General features: G+C 36.2%; 1 protein-coding gene across 2 annotated transcripts; it reads left to right on the forward strand.

Moving 5' to 3' along the window:
- The first annotated feature begins 11,373 nt into the window (after positions 1-11,373).
- On the forward strand, positions 11,374-18,446 carry LOC126708984 (ribosome-recycling factor, chloroplastic). Of its 2 annotated transcripts, none has more exons than XM_050409044.1 (11): positions 11,374-11,613; positions 11,886-12,030; positions 12,446-12,515; positions 12,634-12,729; positions 14,014-14,111; positions 14,419-14,530; positions 15,306-15,347; positions 15,772-15,828; positions 15,952-16,002; positions 17,067-17,156; positions 18,240-18,446. In XM_050409044.1, the coding sequence occupies exons 1-10, from the start codon at positions 11,526-11,528 to the stop codon at positions 17,154-17,156; spliced, it is 849 nt and encodes a 282-aa protein (XP_050265001.1). In that variant the 5' UTR covers positions 11,374-11,525; the 3' UTR covers positions 18,240-18,446. The 2 variants fall into 2 exon arrangements, with proteins under 2 accessions (XP_050265001.1, XP_050265002.1); XM_050409045.1 differs by having other exon boundaries at positions 11,375-11,613; positions 17,067-17,123.
- Positions 18,447-22,831: the final 4,385 nt, after the last annotated feature.

Here is a 22,831-nt window from a genome sequence, read left to right on the forward strand (position 1 = left end):
CTTAAGCAACCATGCCACGGAAGCCATGGGAGAGACGGGGCTCTTTTGTATTGCTCAGGTAAGTCATGCCACCCACTTTCTATTCTTCCCGTTCATATACCTCCGTCACTAATAACCTTTGTTTTCAGGCAATGGTGATGATGAAGGGGCTGATGGGACGGTGTCTGAACCATGAGACGGCGCTGGACCGTGTAAGGGCAAGGGCCAACAAGACAGAGGACAAGTTGAATGGTCTCAAGGCCTGGAAGGTTGGCATGGAGAAAAAATTTGCTACGTCGGAGAAAGTCAAGAAAAAGCTTGAGGAAAATATGGAGACGATGAGAAAAGTCTTGGAGGATAAAGAGAAAGAGATCCAGGATGCCAAGGATAAACTCTGTCAGGTGAAGGAGGTAGCGATCCGTGAATATCGTGACTCTAACGCCCTTCTAGAAGAGCTCAGGACCTTTTATGCGGTCGGTTTCGATGACGCTATCTGTCAGGCCAAGAAAGCTTATCCTGACCTTGACTTTTCTCATCTCAACATTGATACACAAGCCCAAGCTACTACTCAACCCGTTGCCTTTGTGAGTACAGATGATCTATTTGCTGATGATGCAGCCCTTGGCGACGTAGAGTCAGCTCCTGTTGAAAACCAAGCCCAGCCTGTCGATGATGATGCCCATCAGCCCGTGATTGTTCAAGAGAATGTTAAAAACACCCCCCCCCCATCAGTAAAATTTTTTTATTTTTTTGGAATTGTAACTATTTGGGGAACAGCCTTTTAACTTATCCATCATTCGTGGCATGTAAAACATTCCCTTTATGGGCTTTAAGTAATATTTTATCTATTGTTTGTCTATTTTTATGACTTTAAACATGTAGTCAGTGATTAAACAAAAACAATCTTTTAGATGGATCTGTCCTCTAATGAATGTGTAGTGTGAGTTTTAACTTTACGTTGAACTCGTAATAGGGATCTTATAACTGTCCTCTTCAAAAAAGGGGGTCCATTCACTTGTGGACTAGTGAGGAACATTCAACTTTAAGTTGGGTCCGTCCTTCAAGATGAGTCCGTCCACATAGTGACTAGTAATATTAGTTCAACTATGAGTTTGATCCGTCCACTATATGGGCTTTTTGAATCTTTAGATGGAGTCTATTCAATGGATCTTACAATTTAGATCCGTCCTCTATCAGGTTTCAATTGTGGATTGAGGTAAATCAATTTTACGTTGGATCCGTCCACTAAATGGAACTTACAATTTTCATCCTTTAGGATGAGTTCGTCCATTCACGGACTAGTATTATTAACCCAACCTTAAGTCGTATCCATTCATTATGTGGATTTTATAGTCACCCGATAAGATGAGTCTGTCCACTTGCGGACTGGCAGCTTTAATCAAACCTCAAGTTGAATCCGTCCACTATATTGACAAGCAATATTGATGTGACTCCGTCCACTTATGGACTATCAATATTAATCCAACCTTAAGTTGGATCTGTCAATTATATGGACTTTATAGTTATCATCCTTTAGGATGAGTCCATCCACTTGTTGGACCTAATAATATCTTCACCCTCTTAGGATGAACCGTCCATCTTGTGGATTTTAGTTATTCCATCCTTCACGGATGAATCCGTCCATTGTATGAACTAAATCCATTTTATGGACTTCAATAATTTGTCCTTTTCAAGGATTTTAGAATATTTCAGTCTCCTGGGATGAACCGTCCATTTTATTGGACTTCGTGGTAGACCCGTCCACTCGTTGGACTAATATTTTCACCCTCCTGGGATGAATTCGTCCATTTTATGGACTTGATAAAATTTCGAAGAATAAACACTAGTCATATCTTAATACTCCTCTTATTATAGTCATTTTATTCGTAGGAGAGTAATTTCTCAAGGGAGAAGCTTAAAAAGATACTTAAAAACCATTGTAGCAAAAAATAAATTATCTAAATAGTGAACTAAAAAACTAGAAAATGTAACAAAAATTGATCTAAAAATAAACTGGAGGTCTGGTGGATGTTGCTTTCTGCGTCGTCATCTCTATTGATAGTACTTTCGTAGGTGCTCAGCGTTACATGAATGCTGCAATTTTCGCCTGTCTAGCGTCTTAAGGTGGTAAGTGTCTTTTCTTTGCCATGATGTAATTCTGTAAAGTCCTTCCCAATTAGGGCCGAGCTTTCCTTGGGTAGGATCTTTAGCGACACCCATTATCTTCCTCAAAACAAGATCTCCGACCTGGAAGTCTCTGTGTCTGACCTTAGAGTTATAGTGCTTCGCCATGAGGTTCTGGTATCGTGCCAACCTTTGCTCAGCTGTTGCCCGGACCTTGTCCACCAGGTCAACTTACAGGCGTATAGCCTTATCATTCTTGCCCTCATCATAATTCTCCACCCTATAGCTTGTAAGCCTTACTTCTGCTAGGATGACTGCCTCACTTCCGTATGCTAGTCGAAATGGTGTATCCCCCGTAGGTGTCCTTGCAGTTGTCTAGTATGCCCATAAAACACTTGGTAGTTCATTCGGCCATATGCCCTTTGCTCCCTCGAGCCGAGTCTTGATGATCTTAAGCAAGGATCGGTTCATAACTTCAACTTGTCCATTGGCTTGTGGGTGGGCAGGTGACGAGTAATGGTTCTTGATTCCTAGTTCCAAACAAAAGTCTTTGAACGCGCTATTATCGAATTGCTTTCCGTTGTCCGAGACAAGCACCCTGGGAATCCCGTATCTACAAATGATATTCTTCCAGACAAAACTCTGAATATTTTTCTTCGTGATAGTGGCTAAGGCTTATGCTTCCACCCATTTGGTGAAGTAGTCGATGCCAACTACTAGGAACTTTAGCTGTCTGACTGCTATTGGGAAATGGCCCATGATATCTAATCCTCACTGAGCAAACGGCCACGGAGCCGTTATAGGGGTGAGTTCCTTGGACAGTTGTCTGATGACATTACCGAATCTTTGGCATTTGTCGCAATCTTTGGCATTTGTCGCAAGCTTTGACATAAGTTTGCGCATCCTTCTGCATAGTAGGCCAGTAGTATCTTGCTCGAATTAGCTGTTCACCAATAATCGTGCCCCTGAGTGGTTTCTGCAGATCCCCTGATGGATCTTTCTCATGACATAATAAGCCTTCTTGGGGCCCAAACACCTTAGGTACGAGCGAGAGAAACCTCTTTTGTATAAGACGTCTTTTATTAGATCAAATTGCGATACTTGGACCTTCAATTTTCTGGCAGAGTTCTTCTTGTCTGGTAGCATGTCGTTCCTTAGGTAGAAGACTAATGGCGTGGTCCAGTTGCTTTCAGCACCCATCTCCTGCACACTCGTAATCTCATCTATGAGTGAAGAGATTTGGACGAAGGATAGTACCTGATCGGGGATGAGCATGTATTCTGCTTAGGCGGCCTTAGCTAAACGATCGGCACACTCATTCTCCTCCCTTGGGATTTGGACGAATTTGATTTGGAGTCCGCCAATTCAACCCTTCACCTCCTCAAGGTACTTCTTCATTCTTTCATTCTTACATTCGTAGTTACCATTAATCTGACTGGTTACGACTTGGGAGTCGCAGTATACAACCATGTTTTCAGCTCCCGCCACTTTTGCAAGGTCCAATCCTATCACTAAAGTTTCGTATTCTGCTTCATTATTGGTCATAGGAAAGTCCATGCGAATCATGCACTCGATCTTATCTCCTTCTAGGGTGTGGAATACCATACCGGCCCCTCCTGCTTGCTTATTTAAAGATCCTTTTGTATGGACGCTCCACTGCGGAACCACTTCTGCCCCCTAGCCTTCCATTAGAGTGAATTCGGCAATGAAGTCAGCCACCACCTGTCCCTTTATATCAATACACGGACGGTACCATATATCGAACTCACTTAACTCGACTGCCCATAACGCCATTCGTCCTGCAGCTTCGGGGCTACTCATGGCTCTTCTCAGAGGCTTATCCATCAAGACAACAATAGTATGTGCTTGGAAATACAGCTTGAGTTTTCGTGCTGCGGTCACCAATGCGAACTCCAGCTACTCCATCTGGGGATACCTTTCTTCTGCTCCTTGAAATCCGCAGCTTGTAAAGTAAACGAGTCTCTGCAACCCGTCCTTTTCTCTTACCAAAGTAGTGCTAACAACGGCTTGCGAGACGGCTAAGTACAGATAGAGCTCTTCCCTTGGCTTGGATGGGCTGAGTAATGGAGGAGACGAAAGATACAACTTTAGATTTTCGAATGCCTGCTGGCACTCGTTCGTCCACTCAAACGATCTCTTCAATACGCGGAAGAAGGGTAGGCATTTATTTGTTGCCCTAGAGACAAACCTGTTTAGTGCTGCTATCTTGCCATTCAAGCTTTACACCTCCTTGACCGTCTTTGGTGGGGCTAGCTCCATTATAGCCCGTATTTTCTCTGAATTGACCTCAATACCCCTTTAGGATACCATGAATCCCAGGAATTTTCCCACCCGAACACACACTTATTCGGATTTAATTTCATGTTGTACGCCCGGAGGGTGTCGAAGGTCTCTTGGAGGTCGCTCAAGTGTTCGTCTTCTCGTACGCTTTTCACCAGCATGTTGTCTACATAAACTTGCACATTCTCCCAATCTGGTGTGCAAACATCTTGTTCATTAATCTCTGGTACGTTGCCCCTGCGTTCTTGAGCCCGAATGGCATCACTTTGTAGTAGAAGAGTCCTTGGTTGGTAACAAAAGAAGTCTTTTCTTAATCAGCTTCCTCCACTCTGATCTAGTTGTATCTTGAGAACGCAGCCATGAAGCTCAAAAGTTGATGTCTCGCGGTTGAGTCTACCAACGTATTTATCCGTGGGAGCGGGTAACTGTCCTTGGGGCAAGCTCGATTGAGGTCCGTGAAGTCTATGCACATCCTCCACTTTCCATTGGCCTTTTTTACCATAACCACGTTTGCCAACCAGTCAGGGTAGTACACTTCTCGAATGAAATCTGCTTCCAGCAACTTCCAAACCTCCTCAGCTATGGCTTTGTGTCGTCCACTCAGGCCTTGAGTCATTAAGGATCACTTCCTCTAGTTCTTCCACTGGCTCCGCTGTTGTTCGTTGTTCTTCTATGCACATGGTTTGCTGGTGATCATCCATTTCTGCATGGCAATGTAGCATTCACACGCTGCCACTTGATCCCCTCTTACTTTTCCTACCCCGTATTCAATGGGAAACTTGATCATCAAATGGTAGGTTGATGTTACAGTCTTCCATGAATTCAAAGTAGGACGTTCCAACATGGCGTTGTACACGGATGAGCAGTCAACGACTAGGAAGGTCACGTCCTTCGTGATTTGCTGAGGGTAATCTCTGACTGTCACTGGTAAGGTGATTGCACCCAATGGATACACCCTTGTTCCTCAAAATCCTACAAGCAGGGCGTTGGTTGGGATCAATCGTTCTCTCTCTATTCTCATATGCTAAAAGGCTGGATAGTACAAGATATCAGCGGAGCTTCCGTTGTCTACCAGCACCTTGTAGGTGTTATAGTCTTCTACCCGTATACTGATTACGAGTGCATCATCATGTGGGTGGTGGAGACGTCGGGCATCTTCCTCTGTGAACCCAATTACAGGATTGTCGACCCGTGCCATCTTCAGGGCATACGCTGTTAGTTGAATATTCTGAATCATCCGTAGGTATGCATTACGTGCCTTTTTTGAGGAACTAGAAGTACTACCCCCTAGGTCGCTCATTTTCTCTTCGAGCTAGTGCTCCTTGGTTTTGTTCTGTTCCTTCCTTGTTGACGAATTTTTGCAGTTTCCCTTGCCTAATGAAGGCCTCTATCTGCTGCTTCAAGTCATAGCAATCAGACGTGTCGTGACCGTGGTCTCGGTGGAAACGGCAATATTTATCCCTAAGCCTCTTACTAGGATCATCCTTCAATTTTCTGGGGAATGTCAAGCCTACTTCATCTTTGATCTGCATCAGGACCTGATCAATCGGGGTATTCAGGGGGGTGAAGTTTGTGAACCTCCCTGTCGGGGGCTTGGATCGTCAATCATCTCTTTTATCTCCTATTTTGGCTATCTTTCTACCCCTATCCTGTCGGGCTTCCTCCTACCTCTTTCTTTTCTTGGGTTTCTCCTCACGGGCCAGCAGCACATCCTCAGCATTCATGTATTTGTTGGCCCTGTAAAGCACATCCGACATGGTTTTCGGATCATTCTTGTACAAGGAGAATAAAAACTTACCCTTTCGTAGCCTGTTCGTGAAGGCTACTACGAGAATCTTATCGTTAGCCTCGTCAATCGAGAGTGCTTCCTTGTTGACGTGGGCTATATAAGACCTCGGCGTCTTATCCTCCCATTGCCTAATGCTGATTAAGCATGCGGTCAACTTCTTATATTTATGTCCCCTGATAAAGTGTGAAGGGAACTAGGCGCTTAGGTCCTTCAAAGTGCTGATGGAGTTGGGCGTCAACTTGCTGAACCAAATTCTTGCGGGACCCCTTAGTGTGGTAGGGAAGGCCCTACACATGATCTCGTCTGCTACTCCTTGAAGGTGCATTAGGGTTTTGAATGATTCCAAGTGATCGAGAGGGTCCTTGGCTCCATCGTAGCTTTCTATCTACGGCATGCGGAACTTCTATAGTAGGGAGAAGGAGTTGATGGACATGGTGAATGGTGAATCGGTTTGGTCGACCAGATCGTCGAGGTCACTAGACACCTTTTCCTTGAGCGCGTTCATCATAAAGTCCATCCGTTCCTTCATCATTTGCATCTCCGCGACAATGTAGGGTGTAGCCGTGTCAGTGATGGATGGACGGCTCATGTCTTGCCATTCCAGTCTACTGGGGGCATTACTACCCTCTGGCCCCTCTTGGTTTCTTCATTTAACACTGGTTCCTTCTTGGTCTTCCTTTTGGGTACCTATCGCCGCGTTCTTCTGTTGTAGCTGTTCCTCTAGGTCTTGGTTTTGTTTGGTAAGACGTTCCACTACTGCTGTGAGGGTTTGGACCTACCTCTTTAGGGTAGTGGGTCATGACTCGTCTCCCTGAACGTTGTTGGTGGTCACCATCGAGCAAGTAAGTACCATGCAACTCTTTGTCCGGGTAGCGTTTGTATGGCTTACAAGTCGCAGTCGTTTCCCATAGACATCACCAACTGATGATGCTGAAAAATCACCAGTGAGCCACACAGCCTTTGCACGCTCGAAACAATACCTGCACAATAAAAAAAGAAGACCTAACAGAGAGCACTGGTGTGGTGCCGACCAAATATCCTCCGAAAGTCAAGTTAGAATTTCTCACAACTCTAAAGTGCTAGAGCTGGGATAAATTATGCGTACCTTTTTCTTGAGGGTCTTTGGGTTTTTATAGTTGTGTAGATCCAAGGCATCTTTGCTTGCGTAACAAGTCTTTTTCCTTATAGGAAAGATCTTTATTAATGCGCATATATTCCAGATCCTCATTGTGTTAGAATTCTATTCATATTGGGACTCTGTGAACTATGGTTAATCTTGAAACGCAAGTTGTTTCCATTCAGGATTTCTTAGAGGTCACATAATGATTAATTGAGTGCCACGTGGCCTTTTGATCCGTCCACACTATGTTCATTCACCTAGGATCTATCCCCTATTAGCCCACTTACCTAGCACCTAGTCTGTCTAAATGGATCTGTCACCTCCAATTTTCTCCCTCTTCAATCATGATCCTTAAGAATGAAATCCAGAATAGAGGATTTTGGAGAAGAGTGAGAAGAGATTAGGAATCTTTGAGTTGGGAGTGAAATCGGCAAGTTTGAGTTTGGTGGATCTAGTCGGAGAAGAGGATTTAAGATCGGAGATGATTCGTAAGCTTGGGCTAACTCTAGGAACTGAGTCGTGGCTTCGACTTGGAATAAGCTGGATCTGGGATTGTGGTGGTGATGTTGCACCGTTGGGTTTGTGGTGAATCTGAGTTTGTTGGATTGTTGTATGGAGGCGCTGGGTTTGGGGATTTGTTTGATTTTGGATTATAGTTTAAACTTAATGGCACAAGATTTGCTGTGATTGAAAGCCAAACAAAGTTAGAATTAATGTAATCTGTGTTGATACTTGATATGCCATTGTTGGACTTGATCACTATTACGATACGAAAGAAATTGCAAGAAAGAAAAGTCTGTTTGTTTACCAAGAAATTATAATAAGAGAAAAAAGAAAATTGGTAAGATAAAAAGGAAACTCTGTTTGGTTAAAAAATTGTAACAAAAATAAAAGCAAAAAAAGGTAAAGAAAACACAAGTATTTTTAAAAGCTGATGGAGCCTTTTTTTGCTACGTAAGAATTGATGTTGTCAATAAAATTTAGACACGTCAGCATATCATTTTATATTTTAATATTAGACATGTCAACTATGTAAACCGTTTGCCACGTAAACAAAATCCGTTAGTGAGTTAACTGTAAGGACCAAATTGGTTGTAAGTTGAAAATATGAGGGACCAAATTGACTGTTACCAAAATGTAAAGACCAAATTGACTGTAATTCCAAAATGTAAAGACCAAAACAGTGTTTTCGCCTAAAATCAACAAATGTGATAAACAAATTAGCATAATATTTATTATTTAACGGACACATCAGCATTAGCTATGGACTGATTTCTTTCTATCTTTAAAATTATAAAACACAATTCACGTTTTTCTTGGGGTGTTGGTTTGATTTAGATGATGAATTAGAAAAGACACTATTTTTGGGGCAATAATTGACTAAGGGCCAAGGCCCAGCTTGAACTATGGTTGGGCTAGTTTCAATCTGATTGGTTAATAGGTCCACTGGCCTAGCCTGGCTGAAACTTCAAAGGGCCCAGGTTTATTTTTGTGATTTATGTACTCCTTACGTTGTCTTTTACTATGCTTGATATTAGCTACCAAACAGATGAAAATAATATATCAGGTACAATAACGTATCCTTCTCAAAAAAAAAAAAAAAAAAGGGTACAATAACGTATGAGCTGATGTAAAAGACAAAGGAATTGAATGGAAAGCCAGGAATACATAACAGTCACACCTAGATATGTTTTATAGGGTTACAAATTTATAATCCAATCAAGCCCATCTAAGTCAAATAGTGAAGGACCAAGCTTGGATTGATTAGAATAATAAAATGTTTAGACTTTTTTTTTTTTTTTTTTGAGAGAGTTTCAACCTATAGCGTCCACTTCTGATAATAGCTCTTTATCATCAAATCAAGACACCAATCGATTTTTAGTGTAGGCGGGGATTGATTTCCAGATCTCTTGTTCAACCATCAGAGACTTTACCAGTTTAAACTTTAAACTTTGCTTGAGTTTGGGTTGAGCTTACATAAAATGTTTGAATTTGGGCTTGTCAAATATAACTAAATAGCTTGAGCTCAACTTAAATTTACTTGATTTATTAGTCAATTCGAACTTGAGTTTAATGTCAAGTACTTGAGCTTAAGGTCATGTATATTATCACGCTTTTAAAATAAGCAAATCAAGCAAATAATCTAAAAACCTCAATTAGTCAAAGATTAGCTGTTGTATACCAAACTCACAAAACCATAGTATTTACAAGAGCATGGCTTAATGAGATATATGTACAATTCAACTTTGAGGCTATGGTTCTAATAAATATCTAAAATAATAAAATTCATAACAAAACTATAATTAATTTTTATTATTATTATTATAAGATAGAAATTCTAATCTAACCTAATTTAAGTGTATATGTGTATGAAGCTCATTTATAGAGATTTGAATCCTGACCCTTGCCCCCCACACCCTAAAAAACATTTATACTTGTAGAGTGACTATTGTACCAAGCGTGCGCAGTGGTAAATTATAATTAATTAATAATTCACACATTTAGAGAGAGAGAGAGATGTACATTTTGTATAGATGATTAAGTAAGGTAAGATCACTATCACCAAGTTTTATTTGAAAAAAAAAACCTTACGCTCAAGTTTTAGTTTAACTTATATTACATTTTAATGTGTGTAAAAAAATAATATACTAACACTTCTTCTTTTTTTAAAGAGTTTCAATTTATAATATCTGCTCCTGATGATAACTCTTTATCACCAAATCAAAATTAAAATTTAGGTTGCGTTTGACATTGGCTTAAAAAGCTAGCTTTTTTTACTATTTAATTTATTTTTACTACTATTCATAAGTCTCATTGCACTTTTTGGTACTATTAATGAGTTCTAATGTACTATTGCGGCTACTTTTTAGTTTTATTTACAGTACTTTCAGCAAAAAGCTTTCAATTTCAGCTAAATAAGCTGTTTCCAAACGGACTTTTAGTATTGAAAAATTATATGACATAGAAAATAACGTATGGGTTGATGTAAAAAACAAAACAATTGAATGAAAAGAGAGGGATGCACAACCGTCACACCTAGATATATTTTATGGAGTTACAAATTTATAATCAGCCAAGCCAAGTCGAATAGTGAATGATCAAGTTTGGCTTGATTAGAATAATAAAATGTTTAGATTTTAAACTTTTATTTAGCTTGAGTTGGACTCACATAAAAGGTTTGAATTTGGACTTGTCAAATAATTGAATAGCTTGAGCTTAATCGGAAATTACTTGATTTATTAGTTAATCTGAACTTGAGCTCAAACTCGAGTTCAATGTCAAGCACTTGAGTTTAAGCTCATGTATATTATCATGCTTTTAAAATAAGCAAATCAAGCAAATAATCTAAAAGACTCCATTAATCAAGATTAGTTGTTATATAGCAAATTCACAAAACCATAACATTTACAAGAGCATGTTTCATTGAGATATGTAAAATTCAATTATGAGACTATGATTCCAATAAATATCTAAAAAAAAAATTCATAATAAACTATAATTAATTAGTAATTATCTCAAATTGAGAGAGAGAGAGATCACCCTCAAGTTTTTTTTGTTTTTTTTTTTTAAATTTTTTTATTATTATACAAAATATAAATTCTACTCTAATCTAATCTAAGTGTATATTTATGCGAAGCTCTCTATTGGAGACTTGAACCCCAGCCCTTACCTCCCACACCCTCACAAGCACTTGTACTTGTAGAGTGACTATTGTACCAATGATGTGCGGTGGTGATCACCTTTAAGTTTTAGTTTAACTTATATTATATTCCTTTTTTTTTTTTTTTTTTGAACAACATTCCTAAACTAACACTTAAAATTTAATATTGAAAAGTTATATGACACAAAAATAAAAATAAAAACCCCTCAAATGGAAAACTATTTTTTTTTTTTTTTTTTTTGGTAAAAACTATAGACAAAATTGACATTGTACCCTTTAAAAAGTTTTATTTAATTTACATTATTTGAAATCCTGAACCGGCACAGGACATATAATCTAACCGGTGTTCTGGGTCACTTCATCCTGATAACCAAACAAGCCCAAGGAAAAAAAAAAAATAATAATAATCTTATCCACAAACCCAAAACCCACACTCCCTCTTCTTCTTCCTTCAGAGAACCAAAGCTTTGTTCATATTTCCAACTCTGCCCCCACAATCAGAACGCTCACTCACTCACTTTGCTAAGCTTCTCTCTCTCTTCTGAGTGTTCATGGCGACATCGTTTTGTCCAACGACCCCTGTACGGTCCATCCTTCAACCCCAGCAAAACCCTCCCAAAAGCCTCCTCTTTCTTCGTGGTATGTAACCCTTTAACCTTTTTCTTAGTTGTATTTTACTTTAGTGTGTACATGCTTTAGAAAATGTTAGTGATTCATAGAGTTTTGTGGGTTGTTTTTGGTAATGTGAATGCAAATTTTGAAATTTGGTTGAATTTCTAAATGACACTTTTGGAGTTTATTTAAGTCTGGGGTTTGTTTAGAATGTTAAAGTTTAGTTTTTTAATTGTGAAAGCTAAATGGGTATTGGTTTTATTGCGTGGAGAGTGGTTTGTGATTGAATATTTTTACAGGTTCGTGTAATGGAGGACCTGATTTTGTGAAATGCCGGTTAAGCGCATATTCGTGGAGCTCCGCTGTGAGCTGTAGTAAGATTGCCAATGGTGCTGCAGGGTTTTGTGGGAAGCCCATTGTTTTGAGGAAGTTGTTGCAAAGGAGGCAAGTTGAACGGAAAAGTTTGGAAACCTCATTTGTGCTATAGTTATGCTTATGATTGATTGTGGTGCTTTTTAAGTTTGAAAATGTTGTACTCAATGACTGTGTAGTAAGATTGCCAATGAGCTCTAGCTCAACTGGCACCTCCTCCCCTTGCAAGTGCTAGGTGGAGGGTGAGGTCATGTGTAATTTACAAATAATAATAATAATAAAAAGACTGGGTTGTAAGATTGCATATGGCTATGGATGTGGCTGTGGCTGTTCTTGGAATTTAAGAGCATAAAAATGGTAATTTGCTTTTGAAATGATGGGCCATGTTAGGATGTATAGCATTGCTATTCTGCTTGATGCAATTGGTCTGAGTTAATGGTCGGGTGATGTGTTATTTGGTGACCTACTGATGTTGTGAATTGTTCAGAAGAGGAGTTGTGAGGGCTGCAACTATTGAAGAAATTGAAGCACAAAAATCATTGATTGAGAAAGATTCTGTAAGTGTCTCCGATGGTTCATTACAAGATGTAGCATGTGGCTAGGTTGTAAGATTAAAATCTGACAGTTTCATAATATTGGAAAAATGTATTCTTGATGTTGTTGGTTGTTTTTCAGAAAGGAAGGATGGAAAAAACTATTGATACAGTTCGATCAAATTTCAATTCAATAAGGACAGGGAGATCAAACCCAGCCATGCTAGATAAAATTGAGGTATGAATCTAGATGCAGGATTGTTAGTTTTGTTATTAGGTCTTACGTACATCTGCATTCAAAATATTTCCAGCCAAATTTTGTTTAGAACACAGTGACAACATTTCAAAAACCATTGCTACGAAGGTTAATGAGTGGCACTCAATTTTATACTGGTCTCGAGCATGATATGATATGAAGGTCAACAGATTGAAAATGTTTGATTTTTTGTCATGAATGCTGTCAGAAAACTATATGAGGCATTCCCAGTGCGACAATCCATGCTGTTTTTTTGCTGGGTTTTGAACCATGACCTCACACTCCGCCCATTATTGTGGGAGGAAAAACTGCATTTAAGTCAAAGCTTGTTGGCATAATCCATGCTAATATATGGTTGTGTTCTGAATATGAAGAGCGAATGGAGCATGTGTTCATGAACCAAAGATATTGACTTGTCATACTTCTTTTCTGAAGCACTAATTACTCTGTGTTGAGTTCTATGTTTGTGGTTCCTTTGGTGTTGTATATTTAATACCATATACTTCATGTTTAAAACTTGGGAGCAAAAGATAGGTTTAATCCCACTCTGAGTTTCAATTCATGGCCTCCTGCGTTTGGGCCTGGGATACTCAATTGTTTCACCATTTCATAGGGAAACCTTTATCACCTAAGAATCTAGAATTGACTCTAGTAAACATAAGAAATGAGTGTGTAACTGATGTACAACACTGGAAGCCATCATTCCTCAACAGGAAATAGTTTTTCAGGTTTAAAACCGGACAGGTTTTTATTGCTATGGGTATTTACTGCAAATCTGTAGCATCAATTGCTTTCATTTCTCTTCTTCTTCTTCCTTTTTCTGTTATTTTAATATATATATATATATATATATATATATATTCTCTCAAATGTACTTATCAAAAAAAAAAAAAAAAAAATCTCAAATGAGGAGAAGTTCCAAAATTTCAAGCTGATTCTAGCATTGCAATAGTTTTTGGTGGTTTAGTTTTGCAATAGTTGTCATTTCTGCTTATAGCATAATCTCTCTTGTAAGTGGCAATCAATGGGAGCTTTTCAGAAACAAATTGTATGGGGGAGCCACCTCATCCATTGCTTAATATGACATAGTATTTTGGGTCAACTTTAAAAAAATAAAAAATCATAGGTCTGCATGTGTGGTTCTATAAAAAAAGGAGGTGACTTCTGCAAAAAAGGTTGCAGAAGTGCAAAATCATCACTTGTAATTTATTAATGATTAAGTAATTACCTTTATTTTAGATTAGCTATAACCCAATGCTTTTCTAGGTGGAATATTATGGAAGTCCAGTTAGCTTGAAGAGCATAGCTCAAATCAGTACTCCCGATGCAAGTTCTCTCTTGGTTCAGCCATATGACAAATCCAGGTATTCTATAAACTGAAGGACATAAAATGGTTCTTGAGGAAGATCGAAACGTTCTCCATTTAATTTTATGTGATAAATGCATGTATACTAGTAAGTAAGAACTAAGACTAAAATTTTCTCTGATTCTCGTAAATTAATATGATAGTGAATCTTCCATAAATTTTTGACAACCAAAGGTGATCTAATTGTCCAATTATTTTGAGTTATAGAGCATTGACATCTTGCATTGCAGGACTGGCCCATGAAATCTTTCATATGATCTCTCTTTGACAATCTATTCTACTTTTTGATATGTGATGTTTGTCAGCTTAAAGGCTATAGAGAAGGCCATAGTGGGCTCTGATCTTGGTATGACTCCAAACAACGATGGAGAAGTGATAAGATTGACTCTCCCTCAACTTACATCAGAAAGGAGGAAGGTATAGTTTGCTGGCTTTGATCCCATTGCATGTAATTCTATGTCTTTTTATGCCATAGGCCCATAAGTCTATTTTCTATATCCAATTAATATGATATCTCAGCTGAAATATTACTTTTTCCTCTTTGTTCTTCTGATTTTTCTTGGATGTTGGGTGCTATACTGCAGTCAATTCATTCTATCTTGTGTTGCTCCTTGGAGCTCAATATCCTTACTGTCTCACCTGCATGACATTTTTGCATCTTACATATAATGTTCTCTCTGCATGTACATTAACTTCAAGTACCATGCTTTGAAATGAGTTAGATGATTGAATTATATTTAGACTTTTTGTACTTTGTCATGATTCATGACTTGAGCTTTATGTTAATTGTTTGGAATTAATCACATGAGGCCTGCTCTACTGTTCTGCTTCAAAGGTTCAGTTCTTCTAAAACTTTTCTCGGTTTAGCACTTGTTTTGTGATATGTTTATGTATCCTTTGAAAGGCTTTTGTTTGTTTGGTTTTTTTTTTTTTTTTTTTTTAAATAATTATTTTATAATGAATTTACATGCAAAAAATGCTTTATATTCTTGAAAATAGTGGTGGTTAGTAGTAATTGATGAAAGAAATTCTACTTTCTGTAATTTGATATAAATTTAAAAATATATATATATATATATATAGACACACATTTCTTTTTGAAGATGTGCACTATTCAGTGAAGTTCCTTAAAGCATGCTTACAAAGAACTCCATTTTTTTTTAATTAATTAATTTTATTTTAATCATTGCAGGAATTCTTAAAAATAGTAGCTAAACTGGCTGAAGAAGGGAAGGTACAGTGGCATTATCTCTGGACAATTTAAAACAAATACCTGCTGCTGTTTTTAGTAAATTCAATAGTATTAAAATTGGGCTTAGGTGGATATGTGGACCGTTGTCAGACCAAATCAGATCTCATGAAATGGCTCTAATTCATGTTTATATTGTTCCCCTTCTTCTGCCTTCTTCTCCTGTCTTCACTTGCCTGAATTTTTTTTTTTTGGGATAAGTAATGAAAAACATGTTAAATATGCAAAAAGAGTGTCACCTAAGTGACACTATTTTTTGGGGTTGAGAAGTCAGACATAGTTGGCCTGTAACATTTTTTTTGGGTTTGTAACTTTCTTGAAACACATGGGAATTCATCCAATACATAGGCTATGTTAAAGTCACTAAATTTGTCCTCTTGAATACCCCCTTCCCCTAAACTGTTTATAGGTGGCATTGAGGAACATAAGAAGAGATGCTTTAAAAGCCTGCGAAAAACTTGAGAAGGTTTGAATCCCTTAATCCCCTGCCCTGCTTTTTTCACACTCTCCAGTAATTGCTTTTTTGAGTCCAACCCCCACTCTCTTCTTTAAAAGTCCTTTGCTTTGCTTTACTTTACTTTCCATGCAGGAGAAAAAGCTCTCTGAAGACATTGCAAAGGACTTGTCAAGTGATTTGCAGGTAACTTGATGCTTTTGTATGCTTCATTATCTAGATGCTTCTGGACCTGGGACCACAATTCTAGAAATTATGGGGGGTTTACCCCCCAACTTGCTTATTTATCATGGAACAGCTTACTGGTAATTTTTTGGTTTCATCAGCAGGTTTGTCTCTAGAGACATATGTTTCCCGCCATCCTGTGTCTTCTTATTTGGAAAAAAAAAAAGAGGGGGGGGGGGGGGGGGGGGGGGGGATGGGGAGAGCAAAAAAAAAAAAGATACCTATGTTTCATTTTAGGAGAAGTTTGCTAGAAATAGCATTCTACATGCCATCAACTTGATTTTTTTTTTTTTTTATTTATTTTTTTTTTTTTATAAAGAAGATTCTGTGATTAGGTTTATCTCAAAAGTTATAGGAGAATTATACTAGAAATACCATTCCAAAAAGTATCAACTCGAATTTTCTTAAAAAGAAGTTTCTGAACAATATGGTGCTTATCCTATGTTAATATTATCTTCATTTTGTGCAGTTATAAATTGAATTGGCTTTTGGGACTAGATTCCTATTTATATGTTATGGGGTAAACCGAATTATTCATTGTAATATGGCATGATGTTATTGGTATATGCAATGTGTATATATATTCCTTAGCCAATAATAATTATTCTATTAGAATTATGGTTAAGTGACTAACTCACCATTTCCTAAGAGCTTAAACTTTTGGGACAATCGGTAATTTAACATGGTATTAGAGCAAGAGATCCTGAGTTCAATCCCAATCTTCACTCTACCTCCCATTTAAAATGTTAAATTCCCACTTGTTGGGCCTCCACTTACTAAGGGGAAGTTTAGGCTCATAAGCGAGGGGGAGTGTTAGAATTATGGTTAAGTGATTAAACTCACCATTTCCTAAGAGCTTAAACTTTCGGGACAATCGGTAATTTAACATATACTATTAGGAATCAAAATTTTTTTTTTTCCCTTGAATTTGCTTCCACAACCAACTTTATATATATGGGAATACTATTTTTCTCTCTCATGTTTTCCACTTTCCACTTCTCATTTCACCTTTTGTTCTCATACAGAAGCTGACGGATGAGTATATGAAGAAGATCGATGCCATCTACAAACAGAAAGAGAAGGTACTGCCTATTTCAACCAAACTGATGGCATAGGTGAAAATCTATGATACTTTTCAAACTAGAGTTAGTTTCTTTTTAGTGTACTTTACATGCTTGGGTTACAAATGGAAGATAGTCCATAAACTTGGTATGTCATCTATGCCACTCAGTGGATCTCAAGCTTGAGATCTTTATTATATCAACTAGTGGTAGTGATGTGCTGCATTTGATTCTTTGATAGTATATTGTTCTGGGTATTTGGATTGAGCTGCATACAGGCACCCCACTTGGTCATTTCATGGATATGGTTCGACAAGAATATACGAATTAGGTTAATCTCAAGTTTGAAAACAGTCTTTCTTTTGAAGAAGATATTTTTCTTCATACACTTATCAAAAAAAGATAAAATGAGGTGCCAAGGTTTCAGGGTGCGAAGAATTTGGACAGCTAGATTGGATCTGGTTCCATTCAAATTAGGGTTACTTCATGCTTCCTGACCTTTTTTTGGTGAAAGTGATTCCATTTTATGACATAGTTTTAAATGGATAATGTGGGCTTGGGCTAATAAGTAATGCATTTGGGTTACTTATTACTTATCAAAAAAATAAAAAAATAAAAGTAGTGCTTTTGGGTTAGTGAAATGGGTCAGGTTATTGCAGACCATGGTTTCAACTTACATAAGCAAAAAATGGAGAAAGTAACCAAGGATTACAGTGCTAAAAAATGTAATGTCGGAAAAAAAAAGGATAGAATACTCTGCGTTGTTGTAAAAGGGCCTCTGGTATAGAATCTTGATGGTCTCACTTCCATGGGAAAGTAAAATTTAATTGCCATTGCAACAGTCTAAAATGTGAAACCCATGAATGTGCAAGGAAAAATGTAAAAAGTCTTTAGTCTGACCAGTCAATTTCCTTGATTGTTCATTGAGGAAAACCAGAAATATTAAGGATGATGAATTCAGATCTATGTACACAAGAACACCACACTGAAAAATTTATGTCTAGGGCATGTAGACCTGTCCATAACTTGGTCAAATTATTCACAAATCAAATATTATTTATATATTGCTTGTCGTACTTCACACTTTCACGTCACCTTGATGTATAACATATTTTCATCGCACAATTGTTTTTTCAGGAGTTGCTGAAGGTTTAAGGATTGTCTAATACACATGTAAATGGGAGTTGATTGGAGAGCTTCCCCAGTAGTGAACCTCAGAATTTTGTATGTTGATAATCTGTGGTGTATATTGTTTATACAGGTTACAAAAAAGAACACTTTTGAATTGAGAAGAGACATTTCGTTTTGAAGTAAAATTCAGTGGGTGGGTCCCCCCTTTTTCTATTGTTTATCTGGGATTCTAAATCCACATTCAATGACTGCTAACTGTTCCTGCCAGTGCTGAGCCTTGGCAGACAGTGTATATAAATCCATAGAATACCTTGGTAAAACAAAAACAAAAACTCAAGTGAAATGAAATTCCTAGTGTATATGAGTTCCTTTTATCCATAATTCTTCGTGGACAATCACACATGTACACTAAATTAAGCATGTGCATACCAATTGCATGACAAAGGCTGCTAATTATGTTGTCCTAACATCAGTTTTTTAGGTTGAGGCATGTGATACTTTCAAAGAGAATGACCATGTATAAGATTCTAAGTGGTAGATTGTGGATGGTAGAAAAAAAGTGGTGAGTTTACGTAAAAGTGATTGACAACCGGTCACAATTTGACACATAAAATAGTCGTAACAATTTATGAGGTATCTGAACTACTCTTGCACATTTGTTTACACGAAGTAATAGGATGATTGCATTGAGTGTCAAATAAAGTGTGATACCTTTGTTTTTTTTTGGTGTACAATAAAGTGGTGATACCTGCTATCAACTAAAGTTTGTTTGTTTCAATTTCTTGGAAACTTCCCATGGAAAAAGGATGAAGTATGAATGGTAAAAAAACAAAAGGGATTTAAAAGAATCAACCGAGGGCCACATCTACCTTGCACAGGGGCCATAGTTGCCTGTTTCTTGTCTTAATTAGTTCTTTACATTAATTGGCCCACTGGAGAAGCAAAGTCAAACCTGCTTTTGCTCACTTTTTGAGTGGTTATTTTGACTCCTCTTTTTCCATGTGTATAATTCATAAATTTTTGGTAGATTTCATCCCTTTTTCTCTGAAGAGAGCCCTCTTTTTTCAAATCTCAAGCTCCTGTTCTTCTGAACAATATCAGCCTAGTCCAGATAGTTCTTAGGCGTTTAGATTTTAAGATCCATGAGGACCTACTTGTCACTCATTAAGTGGATAGAAATAAAAAGAGAAAATAATTCATATTTTCTTAGGAAAGAAATAAAAAAAAGGTTATACATATATGTTGTTTATGTGTATAAAAATTGAGGTCTAATTTCTTAAGTTAAATTTTAGGTGTTATATCTTAAATTTTATAAACAAAGTTGAGGAACAAACTTGGTTGTAACCTAAGATTATAACTCCACTCAATATTTTTTTATTGGATATGAATTTTGACAAATCTATTGTTTGATTACATTTTTTTTTTATATCCTTTATGTTTGAATTATTTTAGAAGATTAAAGATATTGGTTATGTTATCAATTAGATATTTAACAAGTTCTTATAATCTAAAATTTTATATATATATATATATATATATAAAAGTTTATAGGTTGAATAGCAAATATAAATCCAATTAGCATAAAATACATGTGTGTTAAGAATATAAAGAATATGCAATCCAACAATTAGATTTTTAAATATGTTAATTTTTTAAGTGGGAGTTGTAGCCTTAGGTTACAACCAAGTTTGTAGTCAAACTTTGTCCTAGTAAATTAAACACTATATTGAATTTATTTATTCTTGAAAAATATAATATTGTTTATACTACATTAGTCATTGCAGTCATATATATATATATATATATATATATAATTAGAACCTAAATTGAATTTTAATTGGAGTCTAATTTTGTGTCATGTGTCCAATCTAAACTTTTAAAATTTTGTATCAATTGAGTTAATTCAATACAAAATGCGAGGAGTTCAATATAAATGAACCATAAGAAACTCAATCACATCTAATTATATATCTAAAATTATAAGAAGAGAGAGTTTGAAAGATTGTGCTTTCCAATGCCATTTGTTTGTCAAGATAAAAATAATTCAAATTTATCAACATCTATATATATATAAAGTCAAAACTTAGAAAAAATTCAATTAGATTCCAAATTAGAATTCAATTATGGGCAAGTTTTGTGCCATGTGTCCTCTTAAGTTTTTTAATCTTTGTGCCAAGTGAGTTAATGAGTGCAAAATACTACAAGTTTAATATTAATGAACTATAAAATAAAAATAAAAACAATCATATCTACTCAATTAAAACCACCACACGACAAAGATTACCACGTATTCTATCTTATTAAAAATTAGAAAAAAAATTATCATAAGTAGTATTAAATTTAGGCAAGAATTTTAACATGCAACTAATTATATTTACTTTTTTTTTTTTCTAATAATTTGACTAATTATTTATATATTTATGATAAAAAAAATGTGTTTAATTTTAAATGCATCCATGCGTATACATGGGTTATAAGCTAATATATATATTTAAAGTCAAAGTTAAAAAGAAAATTCAATTAGATTCGAAATTAGATTTCAATTGTGTGCTAATTTTGTGTCATGTGTCCACTTAAGTTTTTGATATTTGTGTCAAGTGATTTAGTAAGTACAAAATACTAAGAGTCCAATATTAATGAACTATAAAATAAAATAAAAAATTAATTGTATATCTATTAAAAAAAAAATCACCACACGTTCTATTTTATCAAAAAAGAAAAAAAATCATAAGTAATATTAAACTTATGCAAAATTTTTAACATGCAACTAATTACGTTTACATTTTCTAATAATTCAACTAATTATTTATATTTTTATGATAAAAAATGTGTTTATTTTTAAATGCATCTATGCGTATGCATGTGTTACAAGCTAGTTTTACATAATATTATGAACAATCGTTATTTATTAAATAAAAACTTATATATATGGTGTGAATGTGTTTTTTTTTTTTAATTGTTCCGTGGCATATACACGAAATTCTAAACTAATTTAAACATAATTGAGAAACTTAGTGATAGGCCAAAAATGTATTGATCCATTTGGTAAATTAATCAACTAATTATCCATGTGAATTAATTAGATTCAATTACATGCAATAAGCATGGTAGCACAAATAAATCACCAAATAACTAAATGCAGCGGAAATAAAATTTGACATGGGTGATTTGTTTACGAATGGGGAAAATCACCGAGGTAAAACCCCACCGTGTGAATTTAAGGTCACCACTCATGAGGATCCACTATTATCAAAACAAGCGGTTATAAGTAAATGGAATCCCAGTACCTAATATCAACTTACAGTTGAACCCTTACTCCAATACCCAATTGGACTTGTAATGTAGTGACAATCTTTCATTTCAATGCATGACTCCAAATACGTGACTAATCAATTGATGCATGGACCCAAGTATGTGACTAAGCCACCAACTTGAGAAGGATGTTAGCTACAAATTTCTTTAGTTTATCCAAATGATAAAGATCGAGAAACTCCTTGGTTACAAAATCCTTTGCGCAAAGACGCAGCAGCTTTTACAAGGAATATGATGAACTAGGGCAAATTTTGTCTCCGATCACAATTTGCATGCATAATCAATTTGCATTGAGTTGCATCACTTTGTATCATCTTTGACGGCCTTTAAAATAATTTTTCTATATGTCTAGGGTTATGAAAAAAGAAACCATACACAAATACATTTGGATATGCATGAAATTAGATTTGGAAATCTGAATTTTGTAATTCTCGATAGATTCTGTTTTTGTTGAGCAGATGTCGAGCATCAGCATTAAACCTCGATAGATATTATCTGTCGAGTTTTAATGAACAACACTTCTTCACTTGTTTCTTAGACAGACTTACATGACTTCAATACTAGACTTGAACTCTTATTCCTTGAAGTACTAAACTCATCCTAAATTTACCCAATTACAAGAAAAATGCATTTTGTCAAAGAATTAGTCAATTTACAATAACATATATTCTAACAAGTTCCACATATGTCCTAATACTTAATTGAAACTTAATTGAGAAACTAAATATACAACATGTAAGTATCTGTATCGTTATTTTTCCATACATAACAATCCAATAATTGTAGATTAAATCAAAGTTTTGTGACAGTTTTCTCGTTCGGTGCAATTGGATGTGGGGTAGTAATCATCCAAAAACAATAACAAATCCATGAGGGTCATGTATGAGGTCAGATCTCAAAAGGGGCTTAGTGCACCAGTTCAACTGGCTCAAAGCACCAAATTAGAGACTAAACTTCTCTCACTTTCTCTCTTTCCTAATTCTTTACTTTATACCACTCCTTATCCTGATCATCCTTGAACATGCATGTAATAAGTTCTCATAAAATAAACCTTAAAGAATAAACTTTTTGAAAGCGAATTTCACTTTGCTTGATCTTGGATATGAATTTTTTGTTGTATATTTCCATATGTCTCCGGGGACCAATGACCAAAAATCTTTTCTTTTTTTTCTTTTTTTTTTTTTTAAAAATTTCCTAGTCTTTCTTATATTAACAAAGAGTTGTTTACTTCCATGGAAAGGTAAACAAATATTTTAGAAAAAAAAAAATGAAGTCAGAAACCTAAC

This window comes from Quercus robur, chromosome 12 (assembly GCF_932294415.1).
Source record: "Quercus robur chromosome 12, dhQueRobu3.1, whole genome shotgun sequence".
Taxonomy (NCBI): Eukaryota; Viridiplantae; Streptophyta; class Magnoliopsida; order Fagales; family Fagaceae; genus Quercus; species Quercus robur.